General features: G+C 37.5%; 1 protein-coding gene across 13 annotated transcripts in view; it reads left to right on the plus strand.

Annotated features, from left to right (window-relative positions):
* Positions 1 to 22612, plus strand: part of PATJ (PATJ, crumbs cell polarity complex component) — a 142289-nt gene that overhangs the window by 17785 nt on the left and 101892 nt on the right. For 11 of the 13 annotated variants that reach the window (XM_025153268.3, XM_046944710.1, XM_046944709.1 and 8 more), the window contains 9 exons: positions 954 to 1056; positions 2764 to 2855; positions 4076 to 4211; positions 4481 to 4615; positions 10173 to 10249; positions 12922 to 12978; positions 14287 to 14421; positions 17680 to 17844; positions 19595 to 19723. In XM_025153268.3, the coding sequence (XP_025009036.2) occupies positions 954 to 1056; positions 2764 to 2855; positions 4076 to 4211; positions 4481 to 4615; positions 10173 to 10249; positions 12922 to 12978; positions 14287 to 14421; positions 17680 to 17844; positions 19595 to 19723 (1029 nt within the window). The remainder of the gene's footprint in view (positions 1 to 953; positions 1057 to 2763; positions 2856 to 4075; positions 4212 to 4480; positions 4616 to 10172; positions 10250 to 12921; positions 12979 to 14286; positions 14422 to 17679; positions 17845 to 19594; positions 19724 to 22612) is intronic. The other 2 variants (XM_004936853.5, XM_025153271.3) reach the window with 2 other exon arrangements.

The raw sequence follows: 22612 nt of genomic DNA on the forward strand, positions 1-22612 counted from the left end.
TAAATGTGGGCCTCTCTCATCAAATACTCTGTTCTTAAGAAAATAATGAAAAAATTCATAATCAGAGGAGCTATGAAGCACTTACTTTCTAGCTGTATCATATTTTCTGAGGCCTGTGCTATGTAAAAACATGGCCCAAGTTTTGTTTCCAGTACAAAATACAGTTTTTGTGTTCTTTGCCACAAAGAAGTGCCTGTATGTCACTAATTGATTGTTATCATTGTCAGTGATGCAACCTTTCTAAAAATTGACTTTTGATATGGTTTTGTGGTTTGGAGTGTAGCATAACAACAAGGAATAAGCTCAGGCATCTGCATGGTCGCGTGTAGTTGCATTTAAGTAGGCAACTGCTTCTGTAGTAGAAGTGTGTCTACTATGTGTATGTGTGATTTCCTTTGTTTCAAGACATCAAACCTATCTGTGCTTTGAAATCCCTTTTCTGTTGCCCCTCACTTCCTTAACATCATTGTTTTCTGACAGGAATGTGTGATGTGATAAGCCTGCATATTTATACCAGGTTTCTGACTTCTTAACTGTCCAGCAGAAACAGCTTGCGCAAGTGGATTCATGACACTTCTTATCAGGAAAGGCAGAGGTGTTTAAGATTTCTGTTGTCTTTTGGGGTTTACTGGAAAGTCTGTTATTACCAAATGCCAGTGAAATCCAAGGGCCCTTAAGCAGTCTAATGACAACTTTTATTTTCAATGAAATATGAATATCATGTGTCTGTCAAGTATGTGGAGAAATAGTAGCAAAGAATTTTGAAAACAATTAATGACTTTGGGTGACACCTTGCTTTCAGAAAATCCTGGACATATTGCCTTTGCAAGTGTAATACCTCCTAAAATAGGAAAATCAATATCACTGCTCGCTTATGAAGATCTTAACCTGCAATACACTAATGGTACTGAGAAATTGGCTTTTTTTTTAACTGTCTTGTGTTTTATTTATAGTATAATACCGTTCTTTTTGAGACCCATGATGTTGAACTTATAAAAAAGAATGGGCAAAGCCTGGGGATAACTATTGTTGGATATGCTGGTGCATGCAATGTAGGTGAGTTCTATGAGATTTAGTCAAGTCCAGCACAGGGGCTTTTCAAATACTCTTTATTCACTGCACATCAAATGGAGAGCACTTCTTTGAAACAGTATAACCTACAAAATCTATGGAGATGATGTTTAAAGAACTTGCTACAAAGTCAAATTGAGCCATAGATTTTTTTTAGAGTTGTAATTATCTTATTAAATGATACCCACTTGGCTGCTGGACTGTGAATGTTACACCTTTGTGTTGTTACTGTGCAAGATGTTAAACTGTAACAGACAGTTCCTGCCTATACAGGCTCTAACACAGGTTTCTGCCTACACTATCCCTTACTTTGCCCTGTGATACCTGCCACATTTCAGATGGAACATTCTAAGAAGAGTTTAAAAAACGGAGTATTGCATGTCCCCAATTTGCATCTGTTTTGAACATCTTCAGTATGTCCAAAATAGCTCAACATGCACTTTAGTTTATTTAATGAATAGTAGGTTTTAGGATGGAAGTGATCAATATGATTAAATAGTCCATTTCTCTCCAAGGCAGGAGATATAGAGATTCTCAAATGAGTGTGATGTGTACGCCACTATCACAAGGTGATTTATGACTCTTTGATGGATGAGTGTTTCTGTATCGAAACTTGGGGAACAGCTAAAAATAACTGTGCTAGGATATTTTTTTCTAGGACCTCTTTTAAGACTGGTTAATAGCTTTAACTTAAACTATTGGTTTCACAAACAATAGGATCCTCTCATAGCACTTGATAAAGTATGCTGGGAATGTGATGTAACTAGGATTGCACTGCTGCTCTCTCAATTGCTAGGACATATTGTGGACTTGCTGTCGAGGAATCCCAGCTCAATGTGGTGGGTGCTGAGAACTGGGTCAGGGAGGCAAAGGGAAAAGGTGGGTTTGTAGTACCAGCAGGGGAGATTGCTGAGCATGGACAGGTCGTGTTGGGCAGGTGTCAGAGGAAGTTTAGTGTTGACAAAAAGATGGATGAAGTGCCAATATGATTGAAGATAGCCATTTATTTATTTTTTAATTTGGGGGCTGTGGAAAGGCGGTGGATGGGAGAAGTTACTATTTCAACCGATGATTATATTGTTGTCATTTTGTTAGTTGTGTTTGGGTTTTTGGTTTTTTTTGTTTTGTCTTGTTTTTACTTTCCTACATCTAATTAGAAGTTAAAATTAATAATCAAACTTCAAACATTACAAAGGACAGCCTTTCTGATTACCATGTTTCTCTCTTTTTCTTTTTTTTTCAAATCCTTTTTCATTAAGATTTAAAGGGCTAAATTCTTTAGCTAGAAGAGGATGATTGAAGTCTTGATCAAAGTACTTAAGCACATACTTTACTTGTAGCTTGGGTAGTCCTGTTGAAATCAAATGCAGCATGGATTTAAGTGATTGTGGTTTAAGGCCCATGAAATGAATGAATCCATGGAGGAGGTGGCCTTCTGTGAGCCACTTCTAAGAAAAATTATCAAAGTCAGCATAAAGGTTGTGTGCTGCTTGTGCCACTGCTAGCTATTTCCTTCAGAAGTCCTCAGTTACTCCGTGTCAAGCTGTGTAAAGTGGTAATGTGCAAATGTTGGTTGTTTGCAGAATTGTAACTGTGTGGACAACTGTGTGAGAAATGCTGTAATTAAAAAAGCTTGATAAGAAAATAAATTAGCTTAATGACATATTTCCTTTCCTCCCTTCCCACTACCAGCAGAATCTTCAGGGATTTTTGTGAAAAACATAATACCTGGTAGTGCTGCTGACCACAATGGCCAAATTCATGTTCATGACAAAATTGTTGCTGTAAGTAAAATATTCTGCTTATGTATTGTAAACTGATGGTTCATTACACGTCTCAGCATTGAAAGAACAACTTACTAAAGACTTTCTAAAATTAATTAAACCTTCTCTGCTTTGTAAAGTGAGAATTTGTTTTAGGTAGAACAGATGAAACATCTTAAAATGTTCTGTTTGAGTTTTTACAGCAATGAGCTTTGGCTTTCCGTGGTTAAAATATTTTTTGTTGTTGTTCAAATAAGTATTAAATGGTAGTTAACTATCAAAGAGGCAGGCATTTGGATTAAAATGTTTGAGTGGAGAATCTTGGCTTTTGGCCTAAAGTAAAGATGAGAAGCATTAGCTTCTATTGAATTCAACGGGATTTGAGGGTAGTTAAGATTTTGCAAGATGTGGCACACTTTATGATCTTAATTAGTGTGTAGAACACTGTGGATACAATCAAAATATTAATAGTCGCAATTTATATTTAAAAGCCCAGGCTTTATTTGTAGAAAACTTAAAACATTTGAATAGCACTGATTTGAATAATGGCCCATTTTGTATTCACAGTACAAGCAGGAATGAATCGTGTGATCTTTTTATTTTCAGAAATAACATTTATGGAGATATGATTTAAAAATAGTCTTTAAAGTTGTGTGCTGTACCAGGACCTTCCCAAGTCAGATTCTCCTTTATGAGAGTGAAATTTGATATCAACTTCAGCTTTTATCTGCTGTTTGCAGGTGAAGCCCCTATGGATGTGTGATATAACAATGAGAGTATATAGTATTTTAACTGTATTTTGAAACATCTGAATTCATTTATGAATTAAGCTGTTCAAAGTTGATTATACAGTTATGTATATAGGGCTGTGTGCAGTATGTTAGCAGTGCTTATTAACTGAAAAGATGTCTAGGTTGACTACTCTTGCTTCATCCATGATGCTTTTCAAATTGTTCTTTGCAAATTAAAAAAAAATCATAGGGAGAAATCAGTGCACACTTAGAATAGTAATTTCCTGTTTCATTGTTTGCGCGTGAACAGAGGAGAAATTACTGCTGTGTTTCCTTTTAAAATGCATTTTGAAAATTTTATCTGATTAGTGATATGATTTCATGAGATTGTTTTCGCAAAGTCTTGAGTGAATAACCTTGTAACATCTGCACAAATAACGTGGACATCCCTCAAAATGTATGGTACAGCATAGGAATGTAACGTGACTACTGCTATCTGATGTGATTTAGGTTGATGGAGTTAATATCCAGGATTTTACCAACCAAGAAGTGGTAGAGGCGCTGCGTAACACCGGGCAGACTGTACGCCTCACCTTACTCAGGAGGAGACCTTCTGTTGTTTCTTCGGAAAGATGTTCAGATAAAGGTAAGACTCTTTTTTCCTCCCTCCCTTTTTCAGTAACTGATTTTTTTTTTTTCCTGCTGAATTTATAGTGACCTCATTTAACAATTAGTACTTGGTCCCATGTGATCCCAAATTTTGTAAGGGCACACTGTAGAAGGCGAAATGCTTCAGGAAAATTGAGTGCCAATCTCCCGTGTAGCCAAAACACAAACAAAAATAGCAGTTAATGAAGTGTTGTTACTGCTGCTTATATTCTGTCTGATTTATTTTTTTCACATCTATTTTCACAGTGCAGCAAAGTGTTCCAGCTTTAGCATCTCCTGGAGCTTTAGGGACTGAAGCTAGCATGGACAGTAGGAATGAGGAAAACCAAAAACAGAAGAATAATTTTCAAAATGAAAAGAAGCAGATTCTACATAAATCAGGTGGATAGAATGTCTTGCAGTGTTTCTTCTGAGTCTTTGGGAAAGCCTTTAACCTAGTTTCAATACTGATTAGCTGCCATGGCCTATCTGGTCTTTAACCTTTGTTCAAGTCCCTTTTGAAGTAAAGTGTTACCTGTTAGATTTATCAACTCCTTCACCCAACCTCATCCTCCAAACAGCGACCACAGATTTATTAGTATATTGATAGATGATATATGTGGATATTACCACCCTTTCTGGACTATGGAATGAATCTCATTGACTCTGTACAGCTGAATTGCTCCAGCACACCAGTTCTTCTTTCTGTCCCTGGTCTTTCTCGGATGATGCGAGGTGTCCTTCATGCAATCTTCCGATATAATTTTTTCATCCTCCTCTGCTGTCAGGACCTTGAACCAAATCACTAAGTGAACAGCAGGGAGATGGAGCATTTCTCCTCCTGCCAGAAGTCAGAGTCAGCTTCCACCCTCTTGGGAGTTCAACTTTCCCACCTCTGCAGAGCCTTTTCTAAATACCTGTTCGTCCCTGATGCCCACTTGCTCTGTCTTCTGTCCCTGCAGAGTCTTGATCAGAACTCACCTCCTGAGCTCCTTAGCCTGGCCTCTGGCAGCCTGTGACCAGGGCTGCAGCAACTTTTCAGGAATTTGTAGCTGAGCAGAGCTTGCTGAAGTACCAGAGGTGGCTGCAGCAGCAGAGATGGGGATTCATGTCTTGTGACATCTTCATTTGTAGGTTATTTTCCATGAGTAGTTCTGTCTCATCTGTGTACCAACTGCCATGTAACTGTCTCTCTCCTATTTGCTTGCCCTGTTTATTGTGCTCCTGATCACTGATATTTCCTGGAGTGCCAGAGAAGCAGGAAGCCTGGCATAAGTTACGTCGACCTCCTGTGAGATTCCTGGCTTGGCAGTGAGCCTCTCATTGCTGTCTGCTAGTTCCCAGACCCAACTCATTTATCTTGCAATACTAATATCATTGCGTAGTGCTTCCTCTCATACTACTGCTGGAAACTAGAGTTGAGTCTCTGGCTTGCTTGTCTGGAGTATGCTAGATGGACTGGGAAGTTGTTGACTGCACACCTGTGCAGCTAGATGAGAATCTGGCAAAGGCATTATAAAACCTGATAACTGGAATTGAAAGCTGGGTAGGAGTTGAAATTAGACACACACTTTTACCAGTAAAGGCAGTTGGGCATTGAGACAGATCATAAAGGCATGGATTTCTTTGGGTTTGGTCTTTCCAGAAGGTATGCTTCAGTTCTCTGCTCATTTCTGGCCTTATCTACAGGAACTTCTGGGTGAATTTCTACAGATTGTGTTGAAGTCAGCATAAATTATCCTTATGCCTTGTAGTTTCTTAAATATGTAGATGCAATAGAGGAGTCTAAATTATAACTGTCAATGAATAACAATTTTGCTATGACTGTGGAAGATCTGTCAGTATTAAAGACAACCTGGAAATGAGAGAAATGTTAGCAGTTCCTATGCTCCATTCTGTTTTACTTTTCTGTCCAAGCCTTATAACCAGACATCCTTTGTTGTGACTTTTGCATGTTCCCAGAAATAGGAAGCCAAAACAGAGGAAGTGATTGAGTAGCTACGGCTTAAGGTTATCAAATCATTGTTTTAGCTGTATGAGTGAAAAGTGTATATTGATCTGTATTTACTCTGGTGGAAGAATTTAAGGGCTTAACAATAGGATGTATTTAGGAGCAGCAGGACATCTTTAGGCGCAGAGGAACCAGCAGGACTTAGGCTCACTGTGCCAGAAGCTAGAAGAATAACACAGTGTCCTGTGTCAATTACCTAGTCCTTTTTTGCTCTAAATCCTTTTGAACTTTCTGTCCATAAGGTATTCTCTTCTTCTGCTGAAGTGAACGATATCTCTGTAGTCAGTTCCTGATTACTTGTGATTGGGTTATCTTGTGTCACAGGTGGCAGATGTCGACCCTGATGCAAAGAGAGCTCTCTGAGGCATTTGTTACCTAGTAGCTAGCACTGTGCATGTACAGTACATCAATGCCAGGACCAGTTTGTGTGGGGAACTAAAATAGCTTACCTGTCTTGAGGTTAATGAACTGTTCATCTCAAGGTGTGTTATCTACACCTGTCTTAGAGATCTCTGTTCTGCTAAGAGGCAGCTTGGATCTAACTGTTTTCCTGAGCCCTTTTCATAGCATACTCAATTTCTTTGATATGGATTGATTGCCTCTCCATAAATCCTCCAGAGCCCCTACTTTCCATAGGTGTTTGTAACCAAATTTTCTGCATGTGAGTGGCTCCCCTTCATTCCCGATGCTGTGCCAATCTCATTATCCCTTTCTTGGAGCACCATGGAGTATGGTGCAGATGTACCTGACTCTGAAGAACCTCAATGCCTGGAATTCATAGCTCCTGGATAGACCCTTGCTGTTTGCTAGCAGAGACAGTATGGTGCATTAAGGAGCAAGTATACATGGAAGAATGGGAAAACCCATAGTATACAAGTTCCCCTTACCCTGGATAATGCAGATTGGTGTGTTTGTTTGCACAGTGTGTCTTGAGATACCAAAATTTAATCAGTGCTAGTATTCTTTGTCTGCAGTTGGATGTTGCCCTTGGTATCATCTGGTTGTACTGGTCCTCATGGCACCTACAGGAAAATGAAAGAGACATGGTTTTAAAATGGAGTATGGAATCGGTGGCCTTTAATAAGCAAACATCATTACTTGATTAAACTGATTTTTCATAGGGAAAAACCACTTTAACTTACAGGATTCTGCAAAACCTTTTTGCTATAAAATGTGTGTATCTTTGTTAAAAAGTTGAAATACTTAATTGCAAATTCTATTCATGCTGAAATAAGATGTCTAAGATTTCACCTCGGAGTAATCGCCAAATTCCAAAGATAGGTGCTTATTTTGGACATGGTGATGGACACTTCATTATAATGGTGCTAAAGTAAATACTGCTAATTTAAGGCTCTGACTATTCTCTGGAAATGCTTTTAAAAGTTTAATGTAGAAAGTATGTTTTATAAATTATGTATTGCTTCCTTTTAAGCCCAGTTGTGTGAAATTCTTATTAAATTGTGTTTCCTGGAGAAGTATTAAATAGTAATTTTGACCAGGCTAAAATGTGCTTAAACAGTGCTATTACAAATGCAACACAGTTTAGGGTGCAATGTGCACAAGGCCTGAAACTTTCTGCTAACATACTAAAGGCGATTAACTTAACAGCTGCATCTGCAAAGCTGCAAGCTGGGCAGAACTGCTTTCTTTTGCCTTGCAGCAGCACTCAGGATCTGAAGATGTGATGATGGTAGCCAGGAGCTTAAAGATGGCTGGAGAAAAACATCCAGCAGTAGGGAAGATAAAGTGCGTTAGTGAAATATACTAGAGCACAGGATGTGTCCTTGTATAGTGAGTTCATGCAACCCAGAGGAGATTACAAGAATAAAAGATTCCAGTTCAGAAGAAGCCAACAATTTTGACCAAAAAAATATGATTTTTACAGTGCGTGTGTTTTAGTTTAGTTTGGTTTGTTTGTTTTTTAATTAATGCTGCCTAGCGAGAAAGGAAAAACTGTGTGGAAGTGCAGGCAGGACAGGACTGTAATTATGTTGAAAGTTATTGCTAATAGAAGCTGTCCCTGGGAAGCGTTTTCATTTCTGAAGCACATTCCAGAAGATGTAATACATATCTCAGGTCATGAGAAGTCCAGCTGGATGAGAAACTAAAAAGAAACTTTCTATTAACTGTCATGTGGAAAAAGCTGCTTGGGGGGGAAAGGAGCATTTCTGTGAACTGAGCGATGCCGTTGAAATTAAATGCAAGAATTTTTGTTCCTAAATGTTTATGCAAATAGGAGAAGTAGGAAGATGCACTGGTGTTCTGGTTTAGCTACAGTTGGGAAGTAAATGATGGAGATCAGTCTGTGCTTTTTAACACAGCTCGTGAAGGAGACTTCTCTCTGGAAGCTTCAATTAAATTCAAATAGTAGAAAAAGTCTCAACGCGTGTTCCCAACTTGCAGTACAAATTGTCTTCTCTTTTCTAAAGAGGATCATTTATTTCACAGAGAGCTGTGGTCTATGTCTAGAAACAAAGAAAGAAACAAAAAAACAAGACCCAAGTTTTCATGATTGGTGGGGTTTCTTTTTGGTGGCACGAAGAAGTCATCTGAATTGCTGGAATCCTTGAATACCTAAGTCAACTTGAGACTGTTTCTTAAAGGCACACTGGATGTTCCCCAGTGAAATCTCAGTTTGTGTCTCAAATCTCAAGCAATGTAATTTCTCAGTGCAGATCAGACAGAATTTGCCTATCTAACCTGACAGAAAGTGATGGAGGAAATACAGTTATACTGTATAAGTTAACTTTATATCTTTATTTTCAATAAGTGGAAAACTTCAAAGTTCTGAGATGATGTAATGAGGATTCTATTGCAAAGCTCACGTTTTATCTTTGCAATCTATGAAGGTGTTGAAAGTAAAGGCAGTTAGGCATCCCATGTGTCTCTGCTTTTCCTAGTGGGTAGGTTCTGAGCTTCTTGGTGTCTTCAAAATCTAATCCCACCCCCCATTCCCCCCAAAGTATTTTGCTTGCTCATTTGTGTGCAAAATGTGAGGTTATGATTTACATTTGAAGTTTCAGTATGACACATGGGCAGTACTAAGTGGTCTGTGCCTTGTCTAGACATCTGACAAACTATTACAGTCATTCAGGGGGAAAAAAAAAACAGTTTTCAGTAATTCAGACTCCAGTTGCTGCTGTTGTAGCTGCTAGATGGAATTTGCTTTAGAGTTTGATTCCTACCAGTTAAACATTGCTTCGGCTTGGAACTTTATATGTGTGCTGAGCTTCTGGAGGAGGTCAAATGCAGGGCAGCCAGTCATTTTATGCTGTCTAGCTCTGTCAAATTGTCTTACATGACTGTAATACTGCCTTGGTTGCATAAGTAAGAAAGCTGAAAAGATATAAATGTCAAGATAGGCAAGTTCCCACGGAAGACTGGTTTAGAACCGGAGCTTATATTAAAGCTCATGTTACTTACTGGCCTAATTAAACTAGACAAGCCTTTGTACCTGCCAAATGTATAAATAAAGTGTATAACTGCATTGTGCTTACACAGCTTCACGATAACAGCAGTATCTTGTCAGGTGTTATACTTCTTAAGGGGGTTCATTTTGGTGGGAGATAATGGTCCCTTGGAGTGGCGTGCATTTTTATAGCAACAAATTATGAAGTCGTATGAGATTTATTTTGCAGCCTGAAAGCATGATTTATTTACAGTACTATATGGTACAGAACTCACATCTCATCAATGCAAGCATCACCTCTTCTGCCACTCAGCTGAGTAAATCACACTTTAGCGCTAGCTGACATTTTGCATTGTTTTCCTCAGAAAGTCATTTTTGATTCACACTGTTTGATAGACTCAGCTTAATGCGATTTCTTTTTGTGTGTGTGTGATTATTTCCTATAATCTTTTATTTACATTGAATTTTTATGGAAGTGTTTAGAAGCAAATGTACTTCTGATTGCAAAATGTAAATTTAATCCTCCCTTTCATATTTAGGAAGAGTCCCATTCCCTCCAGCATATGATCTGAAGTCCAAGTGGGAAAACCTGCTGGGCCCTGAATATGAAGTTATGGTATGTTACCTTTCAATAAACTACGTTCACGTACGTTGTTTTTTTAAATTACAGCTTTGTGAGCTTATTACAGGCTGTTTATAGAACAGTTCAGCATTTGGAACAGATCATTAACATTAAGTTTTGTTTCCATTAGCATCAGGGCTGAAATACAGAAATGGTATAGCTGATACTTTTTAAAAATTCCATTTACATAAACACTATTGTTAAATTAGTTACACAGATACTGGACAGAAATGGGGATTTAAGAAAACTGGCTGTCTTTTTAAATCTACGTCACAGCAGCCACTTAAAATATGTGGTGTTTTTATGATTTTGTTTAGAATCTGTTTGGTTTATTGCACACTGGAGAAAAAACAAAAAAACCACAGTTCAAGATAGAAATGTGATGTTTCACAAAGAATCTTAGGATTTGATTAGAAAGATGAAAGAATGGTTTTCAAACATGCTGGGAAAACAGGAAGTAGTTCAAGGTAATGGAACTTCATGGTGCCAGTGCCTATTAGATATTTCTTCACCTTGTATTAAATAATTGCCAAGCAAAAAATTGTTTTGATGAATTGTCATAAGGAGTTGACTGAAATGGTAATTCACTATTGCTCTTCAGTGCCACGTTAGCCAGTAAGTACAGATGAAAAGAAATTCCAGCCAACCTTCCTTGTGAAGCCTTAAAAAATTCTCGCTGCCACCAGCGAAATGCCCTGTTTGTCTTTGCAATGCCTGTCCAGTTGATTTAGAGACACTTATTTTTACAACTTGGAGTAGCCATCATTCCAATTGCTCGCTGGAAGATTTAAAGTAGCTTTAAGAATTGTCTTGAGAAACTCGCTTCGCTTCTTTCCATTAGCACTCCTTTAAGATCTGAAGTTCGTATAAGATTATGTACGTGGTGTCATAAATCTGTTTGGCTGCCCACTTCAGTTGCTTGGTATTCCCATCCTTACATTTCAAGAGTCTGATATTTCTTCCTTAGCACTATCGTGCTTCCCACAGAGGACGAAAACCTGCTTAGTTTGTGAAACTGTGCGTTTCTAATTCTTGAGCTGCCGCCAGTAAAATGGCAGGAGTGAAAATCACAGAATCACTTAGGTTGGAAAAGACCCCTAAGATTGAGCCCAGCCATCAACTTAATGCTCCAAGTCCACCACCACGCCGTGTCCCTGAGTGCAGCATCCACATCTCTTAAATATCCCCAAGGACGACTCTGCCACTGCCCTGGGCAGCACGTTCCAATTTACGTGAAGAAATTCTTCCTAATATCCAATCTAAACCTTCCCTGGCACAACTTGGGGCCATTTAGTGTCCATAGTGATTAAGACATTAATAGTTGGTCCTTTTAAAAATAGAAAGAAGCTGTAACAATACCCTGTTTTGAAAGCCAGTTTTTCATTCTTCCAGTTTTTGTCATCTGATCTGCTTGGCTGTGTTAAGTTACAATTTTTAGCTTGATTTCAGCCTGATGGCTCACTCCCTGTTTCCCCCTGTCCTTGCCCCTATGCTCAGCACCCCTGAAACTCATCCTGAAGGTGACTGTGAGTTGGAGGACTTCTCTTGAGTTTTTCTCTTCAAAGGAAGTGGTTGTTTGAAGAGAGGATTTAGTGTCACTCATAGCTTCTGTGTTCCCAGTCCTTCATGGTAGCAACTTAAGGAACAAAACTGAGATCCTGTTGAAAGAAAAGAGACCCGGGGAGCTTGTATAGGGATTAATGGCTGTGTGGTGTTTGTCGCCAAGTACCTAGCTGAGAACAGTCAGGGTGAGGAGTTATCAGTCCTAGATTCATTTAGTTACAACTGAGTGGACATGAAGCGGATTGTGTTGGTTGGGAAAAAATACCCGAGGTACCAGAAGACAGGGCTCTGGAAGCCTTATTTAAAGTTAAGCTGAAAGAGAAAGCCAAGACTTAAGGTTGCTTTGTACATACTTTGTTACACTAGAAATTTCCAAGGGAGCCAGAAGGGAAACAGTTACCTGATTTTTGCAAGGCTACGTATGTTTCCAATCTAACAAATAGAGCTGACTTCCCAAAAAACCTCCATGTCCACAACCCAGATTTCAACCTTGGACCATAGATCACTACAGATTTCATCTGATTACAATTATAATTTGAATAAATAACCTTCTATGGCTTCAAATGAATTCTGTTAAGGAAGGACTTCACAAGAAAATTGATAGAAAACATTTTAGTTATTGCATTCAGATTAAAATAATAATAATAATAATAAAAATCCTCTAAAGATATACTGAAGGGATTTCTTCCCCTTCTTGTATATGATTCATTTTGCATTCAAATTTGTAATTAAACTCATGTATTTCAAGCCATGTTAGAAACATGCTGCAAAAGATAGCGATTTAGATGTTAGGTGGCTCTACCGTAGCCTGAAGTAATAATGCAGGCCATTGTACTTTTCAGTTCTGATTGGCAAGTTGGTGTGGGTATTTGTGTCAAACGTAATGGCATTTTGTGCTTATAGAGGATTTCTGGACTTGACTAAAATTGTCACTCAGGCTTCAGGAATAGGATAATATTTGAATCTGCTAATAGAGCATAATCACAATGTTGCGAAATGTGAATGTTGGGCATCAGAGATTTTCTAACACACATTTAAAATTATTCTGCATCAATATAATATTGTCCTGGTACTGGAAGTAGTTAAGCTGTATAATTTTTTAGGTTGTGAACGTGGATATGCCCATTACAGATGACTCAGAACTCCAGAAGTACTCAAAGGTATGACTTACACGATGTTTTCCTTCATCCCATATGCTGACATTTATGGGTCAAAATTCCACATTTGTTTATTTTGTAAATTTGGGTTGATTTCAGTTTTCAGGATCTTTTCAAAAAGAGGCTGCCTATGGCCTGCCTATTTTCTGGACTGGTCCAAAGCATTTTTAGTATAATGGGCAAAATTTCCCTTAAAAAACAAACAAACAAAAAAACAAAAAAAAAAAAACAAGCTGAGATTTTGGGAAAGCCTTGAATTATTGGGTACTTAATTGCATTGAAATTCAGTTGTGGAATAGTTGTTGAAAGTTACTACAGAATGAAGCAGGGGTTCAAACTCTGTTCAACAGTGTCATAGTCCTGTGAAGGGTTTCAGTGTAATGATGCAGCCTTGGGATGGAGTGCCCTTTTAGTTAGAATGTTAGAATTTCTTTCTTCTGAAACTTCTGATAGACTTGCAAGGCGTATGTACGCTAATACTGGCAAAACAAATTTTTGGAAGTGATGCATTTATGTGCTTGTGGGAACGTCTCAGTGAAGAAAGACCATGAAGTCAGAATAAGGCATGGCTGTGAGGAAATGGTGAAGATCAGTGGAATACTCCTTTTTGCTTGAAACATCCAGAATAAACTGGGAAAGTGGGAGGAGAGTCGGTGTTTCGACTTAAGTAATAAAAAGCCAGAAAGTTGCCAAACTGAAGGAGCAGATGCTGCTGATTGTCTTTGCCTCCTCTCCGTGGCTTGCTGTGATTCCTGCTGTCTTGTCTGACTTGCACAAAGACAATAACAATCATGGGCTTTCTGGAGGGGAAAAAATGTAGAATAAAAGGGATCCCATGAGAAAAGGCTAACACAAGATCAATGAATTTACCTTGCAGAAATAAGGTTAGATATTTGCAGAGGACACCATGGATATTTTTCCTACTCTGAAAGTAGAGTAGATCCTCAAGGGTCAAGACAGCTGATCCTGTGACGGGTTGCTGTTGACTTAGCATTAAATGGTTGTGATGGAGTTTCTGTCAGCTTTTTCAAAATTCACTGTTTGGGTAGGATAGACTTCCTCGAGTGGCTTCTCTTCCTTGCATTTTTTTTTCAAATGGTAGCATTATTTAAGAGTACAGTGCAAAGGATTCATGGGTTGTTCTTACTTGTGTAAATGGTTTGTATAGAGAAATTCTGGACACTTGTGCTGTAACATGTGAGTTCATGTGAGTTAAGACAATAATTTCACCGCGGTTAATTTGAGCTCTTAAGTCTTAAATATGTTCATATTATGGTAGGTGCAGGTGCATATTGTCTCATCTTTTGGCAGCTATTACCCATCCATACTTTGAGATTAGGAGTTGAGCTTGATACATTTGATGGACATCATTACATATCATCAATTGCTTCAGATGGTCCTGCTGCAACACTTGGTCTTCTGCAACTGGAGGATGAACTTCTAGAGGTAAAACAAACAAGCAAAAAAAAGGAGTACATTCTTTAAACCTTTTCGGAAATGCTCGTATTAAATTTATTTTGGTTGCTGTGTATGCAATACTAATTTTAACAAATTGATTGTGAAAGCGGAGCAACTCTCTGGAAGTCTCACATTTTCTTTTCCATTCAATTCCTCCCTTGTGCACCTCCTTGTGACCTCTTAGTGACTTCACGCTTTTTTTCTGAAGTGTTTAACATGATTTTCAAGAATCACAAGGACAGATATAATATTTGTGTTGAATGTAGATACGTCTGCGATCCTTCAGCTTTTGAGCAAATTGGCATTAGCTTTTGTACTCTATGTAGTGGATAATCTTTCTTAATATTTTTCACTCCTGAAAAAAATTACAGCAGTCTCAGAATTTCCTGTTAAGCATTTTAACTTGCTTGTTGAGTCTTGAGAGACATTAGTGTCTAAGAGGTAGTACATCAATTTGTTTAAATATGTATAGAGAGGTACTAGGATAGCTTTGAAGTTATCAGAATCAGACCAGACCTATCAGCTCAGGAAAAATATACATTTAATCATATTAAAATAATATCTGTTTTGTGTTTTTACCTATCAACATCTCAGCCTACAAATAGTCATTAATTTCCTGTTGAACACTGTTTATGAAATATTTTGAATATTTTTAGTGGATGCAAAGAGCATTTAATTGACATCAGTGGGAACAGAGTTAAGCCTTCTGAAAGATTAATTTGTTAGCTGTATTGCTCTATTGCCTTTACTTGTTGTTCACCCTTTGATGTTGATCAAAAATTCATACTGATATCACTAAGACCTAAACCATCTCTTTCAGTTATCGCTTAATGGAGGAAATCTCAATTCCTGAAGGAAGAGATTAATGGAATGCTGAAAGTGTCATTTAAATTTCTTGGCCATTAAACAAAAAATTGTATGGTAAAAGCAACTGTGGAGTGCTGCAGAGTAATTTAGGAAACTTTAATTGTATATTTATTTTTTATCAATTTTACTTATTACTTTGCATTTACAGTTAAGTGCACAGATACGTCCAGACCTAGTGAGCATATATTTTCTTTTTCTGTAGCTGGAAAAAAAAAATAACAAATCAAAATGTGCTCCAGGGCTAAAGTTATATATGCCAGGTTTAACCCACAGTATGTTTTTGCAGCCAAGTTATAAATCCCTTTAAGTAGGGGTTTGCAATGGAAAATGTGACAGCCCCATTTCCCAAACAAGCAGCTCTACCTGGGCCTGATACAAGTGGGATTAAAATGCAATCAGTACAGGAATTTTCTTGAATATATAGTGAGGTTGACTGCTGATTATTTTTAATGATGTGTTTGAATTATGATAGAAAACATGGTATTTTCTTTTTTTCTCTAATTTTAGCTGATTTCATTGTGTTCTTTTTTAGAAGTAAATTGCTTCCTCGTGTCCTTCTTGTTTTGTTAGAGAAATTTCACTGACTCCTATTTGATAGCACAACTAACTGGAGGGTTGTGGTAACTGAAGGGGGTGCTTGGCACCTTGCGTGTCTAGAGGCCAATTTCTGGCAGCTGCAAAAGTAGGAATGGGAGTCCCCAAGTCTGCTTGGGAGTGAGCAGTAGCTCTTCTCCATCAATCACAATATGCTGAGAAATGCTGGTAACTTTCCACCACACTGCCAGTCTCAACGCATTAAAAAATCCTTACGCGTAGATACTTCTGCTTAAATAATTAACTAATGGATTAGCCTGATAGCTCAGCAGTTGATGCAATTCTTACAGAAAAAAGCATGGCAGTTCATCTTACAATGCTGCAGACAAGCTTTAGCATTCTGAATTTTCTCCCTAGGCGTCCTTTAGAAGGAGAGGAACTCTGGTTCTCAGCAGTATAAAGTATGTTTATACTCTAAAGTGTGAAAAGAAAAGATGGAAAAAATAAAATCTGATTAAAAATAGTGTGTAACGTGATGTTGCTCTGTGATCTTCCAAAAACTGTGTCCATCTAAAGCACAGGGAGATCTGTGAAGTACTTCAGTAGGCTTGGCCTCAAGCACATAGGTACAGATCATACTTTATTTTCTAGGATCAGATGTGGGCTCACCTACTTCAGTGGTGCAATTTGGAAGTTTTCAAAACATAACAAACAAAAAAACCCACTACGCTTCAGTTATTCCCACTTTGGTTTGGTCTGTGTTGTGGAGTAGATTTGGAAGTAGATTAGTTGAAATCCAGCCTTGCTGGGCATCTGGTCATGAGAGCAGATTTGAGGTGGCCTCGGAGAGAGCTCTGAGATAAAGGCAGGGTTGATATTGAATCCACAGCACTAACTCAGTTAAACCTCTTCTCTTTTGGGGCTGCAGTGCTTGTCAATTTAAGTCTTCATGTTGACACCTACAACATCCACTGACAGTTTGTATAACTCATATTTAATGGTATTACTATGGGGCAAGTTAGATGTAGCCTCACGATACTGCATGTTATAAAGGTACATAACAGAGGATCCATCTCTGTATTTTTATTTTCCTGAGGAATTGTAACTGTAGTGTCCCATTTTTAAAGCAACATTATTACTTTTTTAGAAGTCTATATTTTAAAGTATTCTTTAACAGTGGCCTTATAGTTTTCTTTCATCACTCAAGAGCACTAAAGTGTGTGGGATTGTAACCTTAGGCCTTTGTCAGGGTTTTCTGATTAATTGCTTACTGTAATTGGTTTGTTTTCTACTATATAAACATTCTTGCGTGTTTTGTGTAAGGTCTATATCAGTTTCAACCAATTTGTTACAATTTAAACAACTGAAAGATGTGCTAGTTTTGACTTTGGGTTTTTGATTGGAGCTCAAAATCTGTGTTTTCTTTAAACATTTTTGAAAACTGAGTATTTCTTTTTAAATTCAAATAGATAAGCCTATTAATAAGAAAAATATTTAAAAATTTTAAAAATAGGCAATTCCTAACAAAGCAAGTGAGAATAAAGTAATTTCTAGGAAGGTTTGTACTAGGAAAAGTAGTGACCAGAAAAGGAACTGTAGGAAGCTGAAGAGAGCAGAGATATGATGTAGCAGTAGTCACAAGATCAGGTTCAACATTCATAGTAATGCATGTATATGTACTTAAGGAGCACTTGTTAGTAAAACAATGCAAGCTTTGCTGGAATCCCTAGGTAAAATTAGATCTTCACACGCAACTGAGTAAAGGCAAGTACACAAAAATTAAGGAAAGTAATCTGGTTGATATCCTTTTAAATAACTTTGTGTGGATATGTGTTTTCTGTGTAGGTAAATGGAGTTCAGCTGTATGGAAAATCACGCCGTGAAGCAATCACTTTTCTAAAGGAAGTGCCACCTCCATTTACAATGGTTTGCTGTCGGCGGCTTTTTGATGATGGCAGTGAGTCTCTTGTGGATGAACCCACTGTGAGAGTTCCATCTCCAGAACAAAAGGTAGACTTCTCATCTCATTCAGTTGGGTATAATGAAGATCACTTTTTTTTTCTGAAAAAAGTGCGTATGTTTCTGAGAAAGTAAATAAGCTTTCTAGAGAGCATGTTTGTTTTCCTTTCTTGTTGTTGTTTGGTCCATACTTTTCAATCTTAACATTTCTAAAATGTATTTGTAGGTATTTAAACCCAGTTTTCTTTTTAGTTGTCATCTCAAGTTGCCTTTGTGACTCACTTTGGTCTTGTAAGGGACTGCTGGTTTTTCAGTGAGAGAGTTCATGTTTGCAGCAGTATTACTTTTATTGCAGTTTATGCAGGTTGAAAGAGAGAAACTTCATTGTACTATAAATACAAGGTAGGTAAATCACCAAGCTAGCATGCTGACTATGTACATCCTATTCATCATTCTTACACTTAATAGGTGAGTGAGAGCTTTGAATTATACTAAATCACATCCTTGCCACCATTAGCTGATTACTTCCATGTTCTGAGTAGTTTTTTTTATAGAACTGGAAAAATATTAAACTTAATGTTTCTTTCCACTGCAGAAGCTTTAAAGTCTTGAACTAAAGCTTGACACTTGTAATGGTTGTTCCTATTTATAACAAGTATTTACACCTTGATTTCTCATCTTTTCTGATCTAATTTCCTGTAAGGTAGGATTTCTGGGAGGAGAGTTAAAAATGAAATATGGACATTTTATGGAAGAGTAGGGTGTGCAGTATCAAACCTTTTTTGTAAAAGGACCTTTCCATTGCAGACAGAACTTGTTCCAGTGTGTTTTTGATGTTGCATCTTATTGAATTCTTTCTACTTGCATACTGTTGGTTGCACATCTTTGCCATAAGACGATACTGGATGAAAAGAGGTCTCTAATGAAAAGGAGTGATCTCAGAATATTTCTACTTTCTTTTGAGAAAATAAGACAAAAGGGTGCGTGGAAGAAGAAATCCTTCCTTTTGCTTCATGGATGTGCTCTGTGCAGTAAGCACATTTGCACAGAGAAATAAAGTCAAAGCAGTGTGAACTTGCAATAGTAATCTTTTTCCTGGGGCATCATCTTTTGATAGTTTGTAAAGATTTAACTGGTAAAATCAGTAGCTAGATTAAAACATATGTAAGTTTAAAATAAATAAATAAACAAATATGCCTTTTTGGAATATGTACTTACATAATGACAAATGTATTTGGAAGTTGTCCTTACATGATGAAATTGAGTAACTATACTTCTATCATAGTCTTTGTGCTGAGGTACAAAAGTCAGAAACTGTTCTGTCAAAGTAGATATGACTTGCATAGTTACAATTTAAGAACTGTTTTTTGTCTACATATTAAATGACGCAAGTGTCAGCTCATACCTAACATCAGTCTTTCCAGTATATGACTATGGTTGGTTAAATCTTTTATGCTAAGATATTTATTTTTTCTTTATGCCTCTAATTGGACAGCTGAAGTTCATCAACATATAACAGGTTAGTAATATTACTAATTTGACTAATACAGGGATGTTTATGTGCCAGGCTGGGCCCCAGTGCTCAGAACACATTATAGTTGCAGGATAGTATCCAAGGCATCAAGCTGGAGAAGGTACCAATGTCTGAAGCGGGACTCATAGTGTTCGATCAAGTTCTACTTCAATGAAAATTCATATTTTAGGGCACGTATGAGCCATTAATGATAATCAAATGTTGTATTAGTAGTGCTCGTAAATAACTGCAAAGCATAGAATTTGAACTGGAGTTATTATTTTTTAGGTGAAACCTGAGGAAAACATTAATCCTGAAGAAGAAGAAGGGGAACTAGCATTATGGTCTCCTGATGTGAAAATTATTGAACTGGAGAAAGACAAAAATGGTTTAGGATTCAGCATTTTAGACTACCAGGTACGCTTTTCTGTGCCACTAAATATTTTAAAACCTTCAATCTTTTTCTTTTTATTATGCTGCCTTAAAATGTTTTGTGACGTAGATTACTGGGTAATCCACTTGGCACTTGGGCCAAGAAATTGTGTAGGGAAAAGCAATTTATTTTTAGCTTTAAAGTATAGTGTAGAACTTGTTCTAAACCAGCCTGACTATTGGACGTAATAAAGTGCGAGGTCTTTAATCAAACTCTACATCATAACTCCAAGTTTAATGGCTAAATGCTGGGGAAAGATTGTTTTTGTTTTATTTTAACTTAGAGTGACTTCTCAACTACGAGAGTGCAAGAAAACTTTCTTAGGTATTGCAACGTCGTTTTCCGTGTACCACATTTAATGAGCCTTTTTCTTTTTCCTCCTTATTGCCTTAAAGCATTTTGTTCATAAAATGCAGTACTAGCCTGCAGTTTGTGGTCACACGCAAGTCCTATAAAGGTTCACCATTTCAGGCATTGAATCAAGCCATAAAAGCAAAACTATCAGATTTTAAAGGAAAGTTTACAAAGGTGGAGCTTTACCACGTCTGTCCTTCACAGTCAAAAGGGAATGTCAGGGCTGACAGGTGATCCAGTGTACCAAATTCATGTTTATGTAAATGCAAATATGCTTTAACTAATTAGTATAAGATTAGAGCTTGAAGAACCTTATTAATGTTTCTGTTTTGTTTTGTTTCTTAATTATGTTTCCCTGCTTGAACTTTTAAACTGGTATGCTGGATATACATTGACATTCAGGAGCCATTTGTAGCTTAAAACTGATTTCTCCAAGAAACATTTTGGAGTAGGTTATATATGTAACAATGGAACTTTTTAGAAATTAACAGAGAAATCTTTAACTGTGGGAAAATTCTACTGAAATTCATTAATCCTTCTTTCCAAAATACTGCTTTATAGAAACTGGAAATCTGAAGTCAGAATGAAATGTTCTTGATTTTTCTAGTCAAAGTGACATATTTTTAACATCTAGCCATCATACTTAGAAGGGAATAAAGCAGTTGGATCACTCCACATAATAATATACACATCACATCTGAATGCTGCCTGAATGTTGTAGTCTAATAAAATGTATTCAACTGTTGTGAATAAATGTCAAGTGCTATAAAATTCAATTATATTTTTGATACAATACAACATGCATTGGGAATGAATTAAGAAAAAAAATCTGAAGTATTATGCATAACCATTAATTCTATATTTTACCAGTGTGATTTAAGATTACTGAAAATAGATCCTGTTAGTCATTTTCACTGACACATGTTGTGTTACAGTGCCAGCTTTACTGCAGAGTTGCTTGGAGTCTTTACAGAGCAGTAACACACAGATTTGCTTTTAAGTTCTCATATAATCAGAATTAATGAAGGCTTTAATAACAGGCTTTTTATTTACTTATTCACAGATGCAAATACATGAGCAATGTTGTGATACTTTCAGCTAAATTTAAATGCATTCTAATCAATTCTAAATGAGTGGTAAACCACTTAATCTCGGATCTTTATAATTTCAAGATATTTATGTATAAAGTATGTGCTTTTGTTTGGGATTTGCCTCTTAGATCTTTTACTCTTTTCATCATCTGCAGATTAATTTTTATATAGAGATGTCTGTGACTGTGTGCACTTATGTAAATACATCCATCGTATTCTTGAGTGCAGGGCAAAGAAAACAAATAATTGTCCATGCTAAATTGGAGAGAGTAAAAATTTATGTGGTTACTGGGAGAGTGTTCAGAAATGCCAAAGAAAGGTTGCCAAGTAACACAAAATTACAGTGGAGCTTTTAATTGTAGTTTAAAGGATCTGGAGATCTAACTGTTTTCAACATTTCTTTTTACAATTACTGTTTTTAAACAGCAACATTTTTGAGACTCATACTTTGCTTTGCAAGAAGAGATTCAAGCCTTGTGGCAAGTACACTGCTTGCACTTATGTCCACTATTCATTTAAAAACAACCAATAGATTACTCAAAACGAGCAAAGCCAAGACAGAAGTTCACATGGCTTAGCTTTGTGTACCTGAGTGATTCGTGTCAGGAATGGACCAACCTTTGTAGGCTGCCATTAGTGCTGCTGGAGGCAGGGTGCAATGGCAAGACTTCCTGAAAGAATCATAGAATCACAGCATGGCCTGGGTTGAAAAGGACCACAATGCTCACCTCGTTTCAACCCCCTGCTATGTGCAGGGTTGCCAACCACCAGCCCAGGCTGCCCAGAGCCACATCCAGCCTGGCCTTGAATGCCTCCAGGGATGGGGCATCCACAGCCTCCTTGGGCAACCTGGGAACAGTGCATCACCACCGTCTGGGTGAGAGGTGAGTCTGAACAGAAGGCCCTCTCGGTGCTGAGAATTACACTCATAACTGACTCTTTGTTATGGAAGCTTTAGGAAATGTACATTTCAAGAACCCAACTTTGAGGTGATGTAACTGTGTTCTGGATTTCTTAAGATCAAAATATTTTTGTAGCTGTTGGTTGAAATGGAGTTTCAGAAATAGCAGCAGGGCTTCAGAAAGATTGGTAGGAATGTTTAAAGTAGCACAACAGGATAAAACTGTGATGCGCTATTATTCTTCCTTACTTTCCACCTACGTCAAGTTATGATAACATCTTAGAAATCCTATTGAAGTACCAGTGTATGCCAACCCCCTTCAGTTGCTTCTCGTGGGAGAATGGTGACAGTTATCTGCAGGGTTTAAGAACCCCTGAAATCCTGCTTCTACAGATGTGTTTGCATTGGGGTCTGTTATGACAGTGAGCAGTGCCAGATGTGCTGCAGAAGTGAAAGAATGCTAATTAGAGACCAGGCTGCTCGTGATGCTGTGGAAGTATCTCCCTACTGCTTTCCATTGATGTTTA

Source organism: Gallus gallus, chromosome 8 (genome assembly GCF_016699485.2).
Source record: "Gallus gallus isolate bGalGal1 chromosome 8, bGalGal1.mat.broiler.GRCg7b, whole genome shotgun sequence".
Taxonomy (NCBI): Eukaryota; Metazoa; Chordata; class Aves; order Galliformes; family Phasianidae; genus Gallus; species Gallus gallus.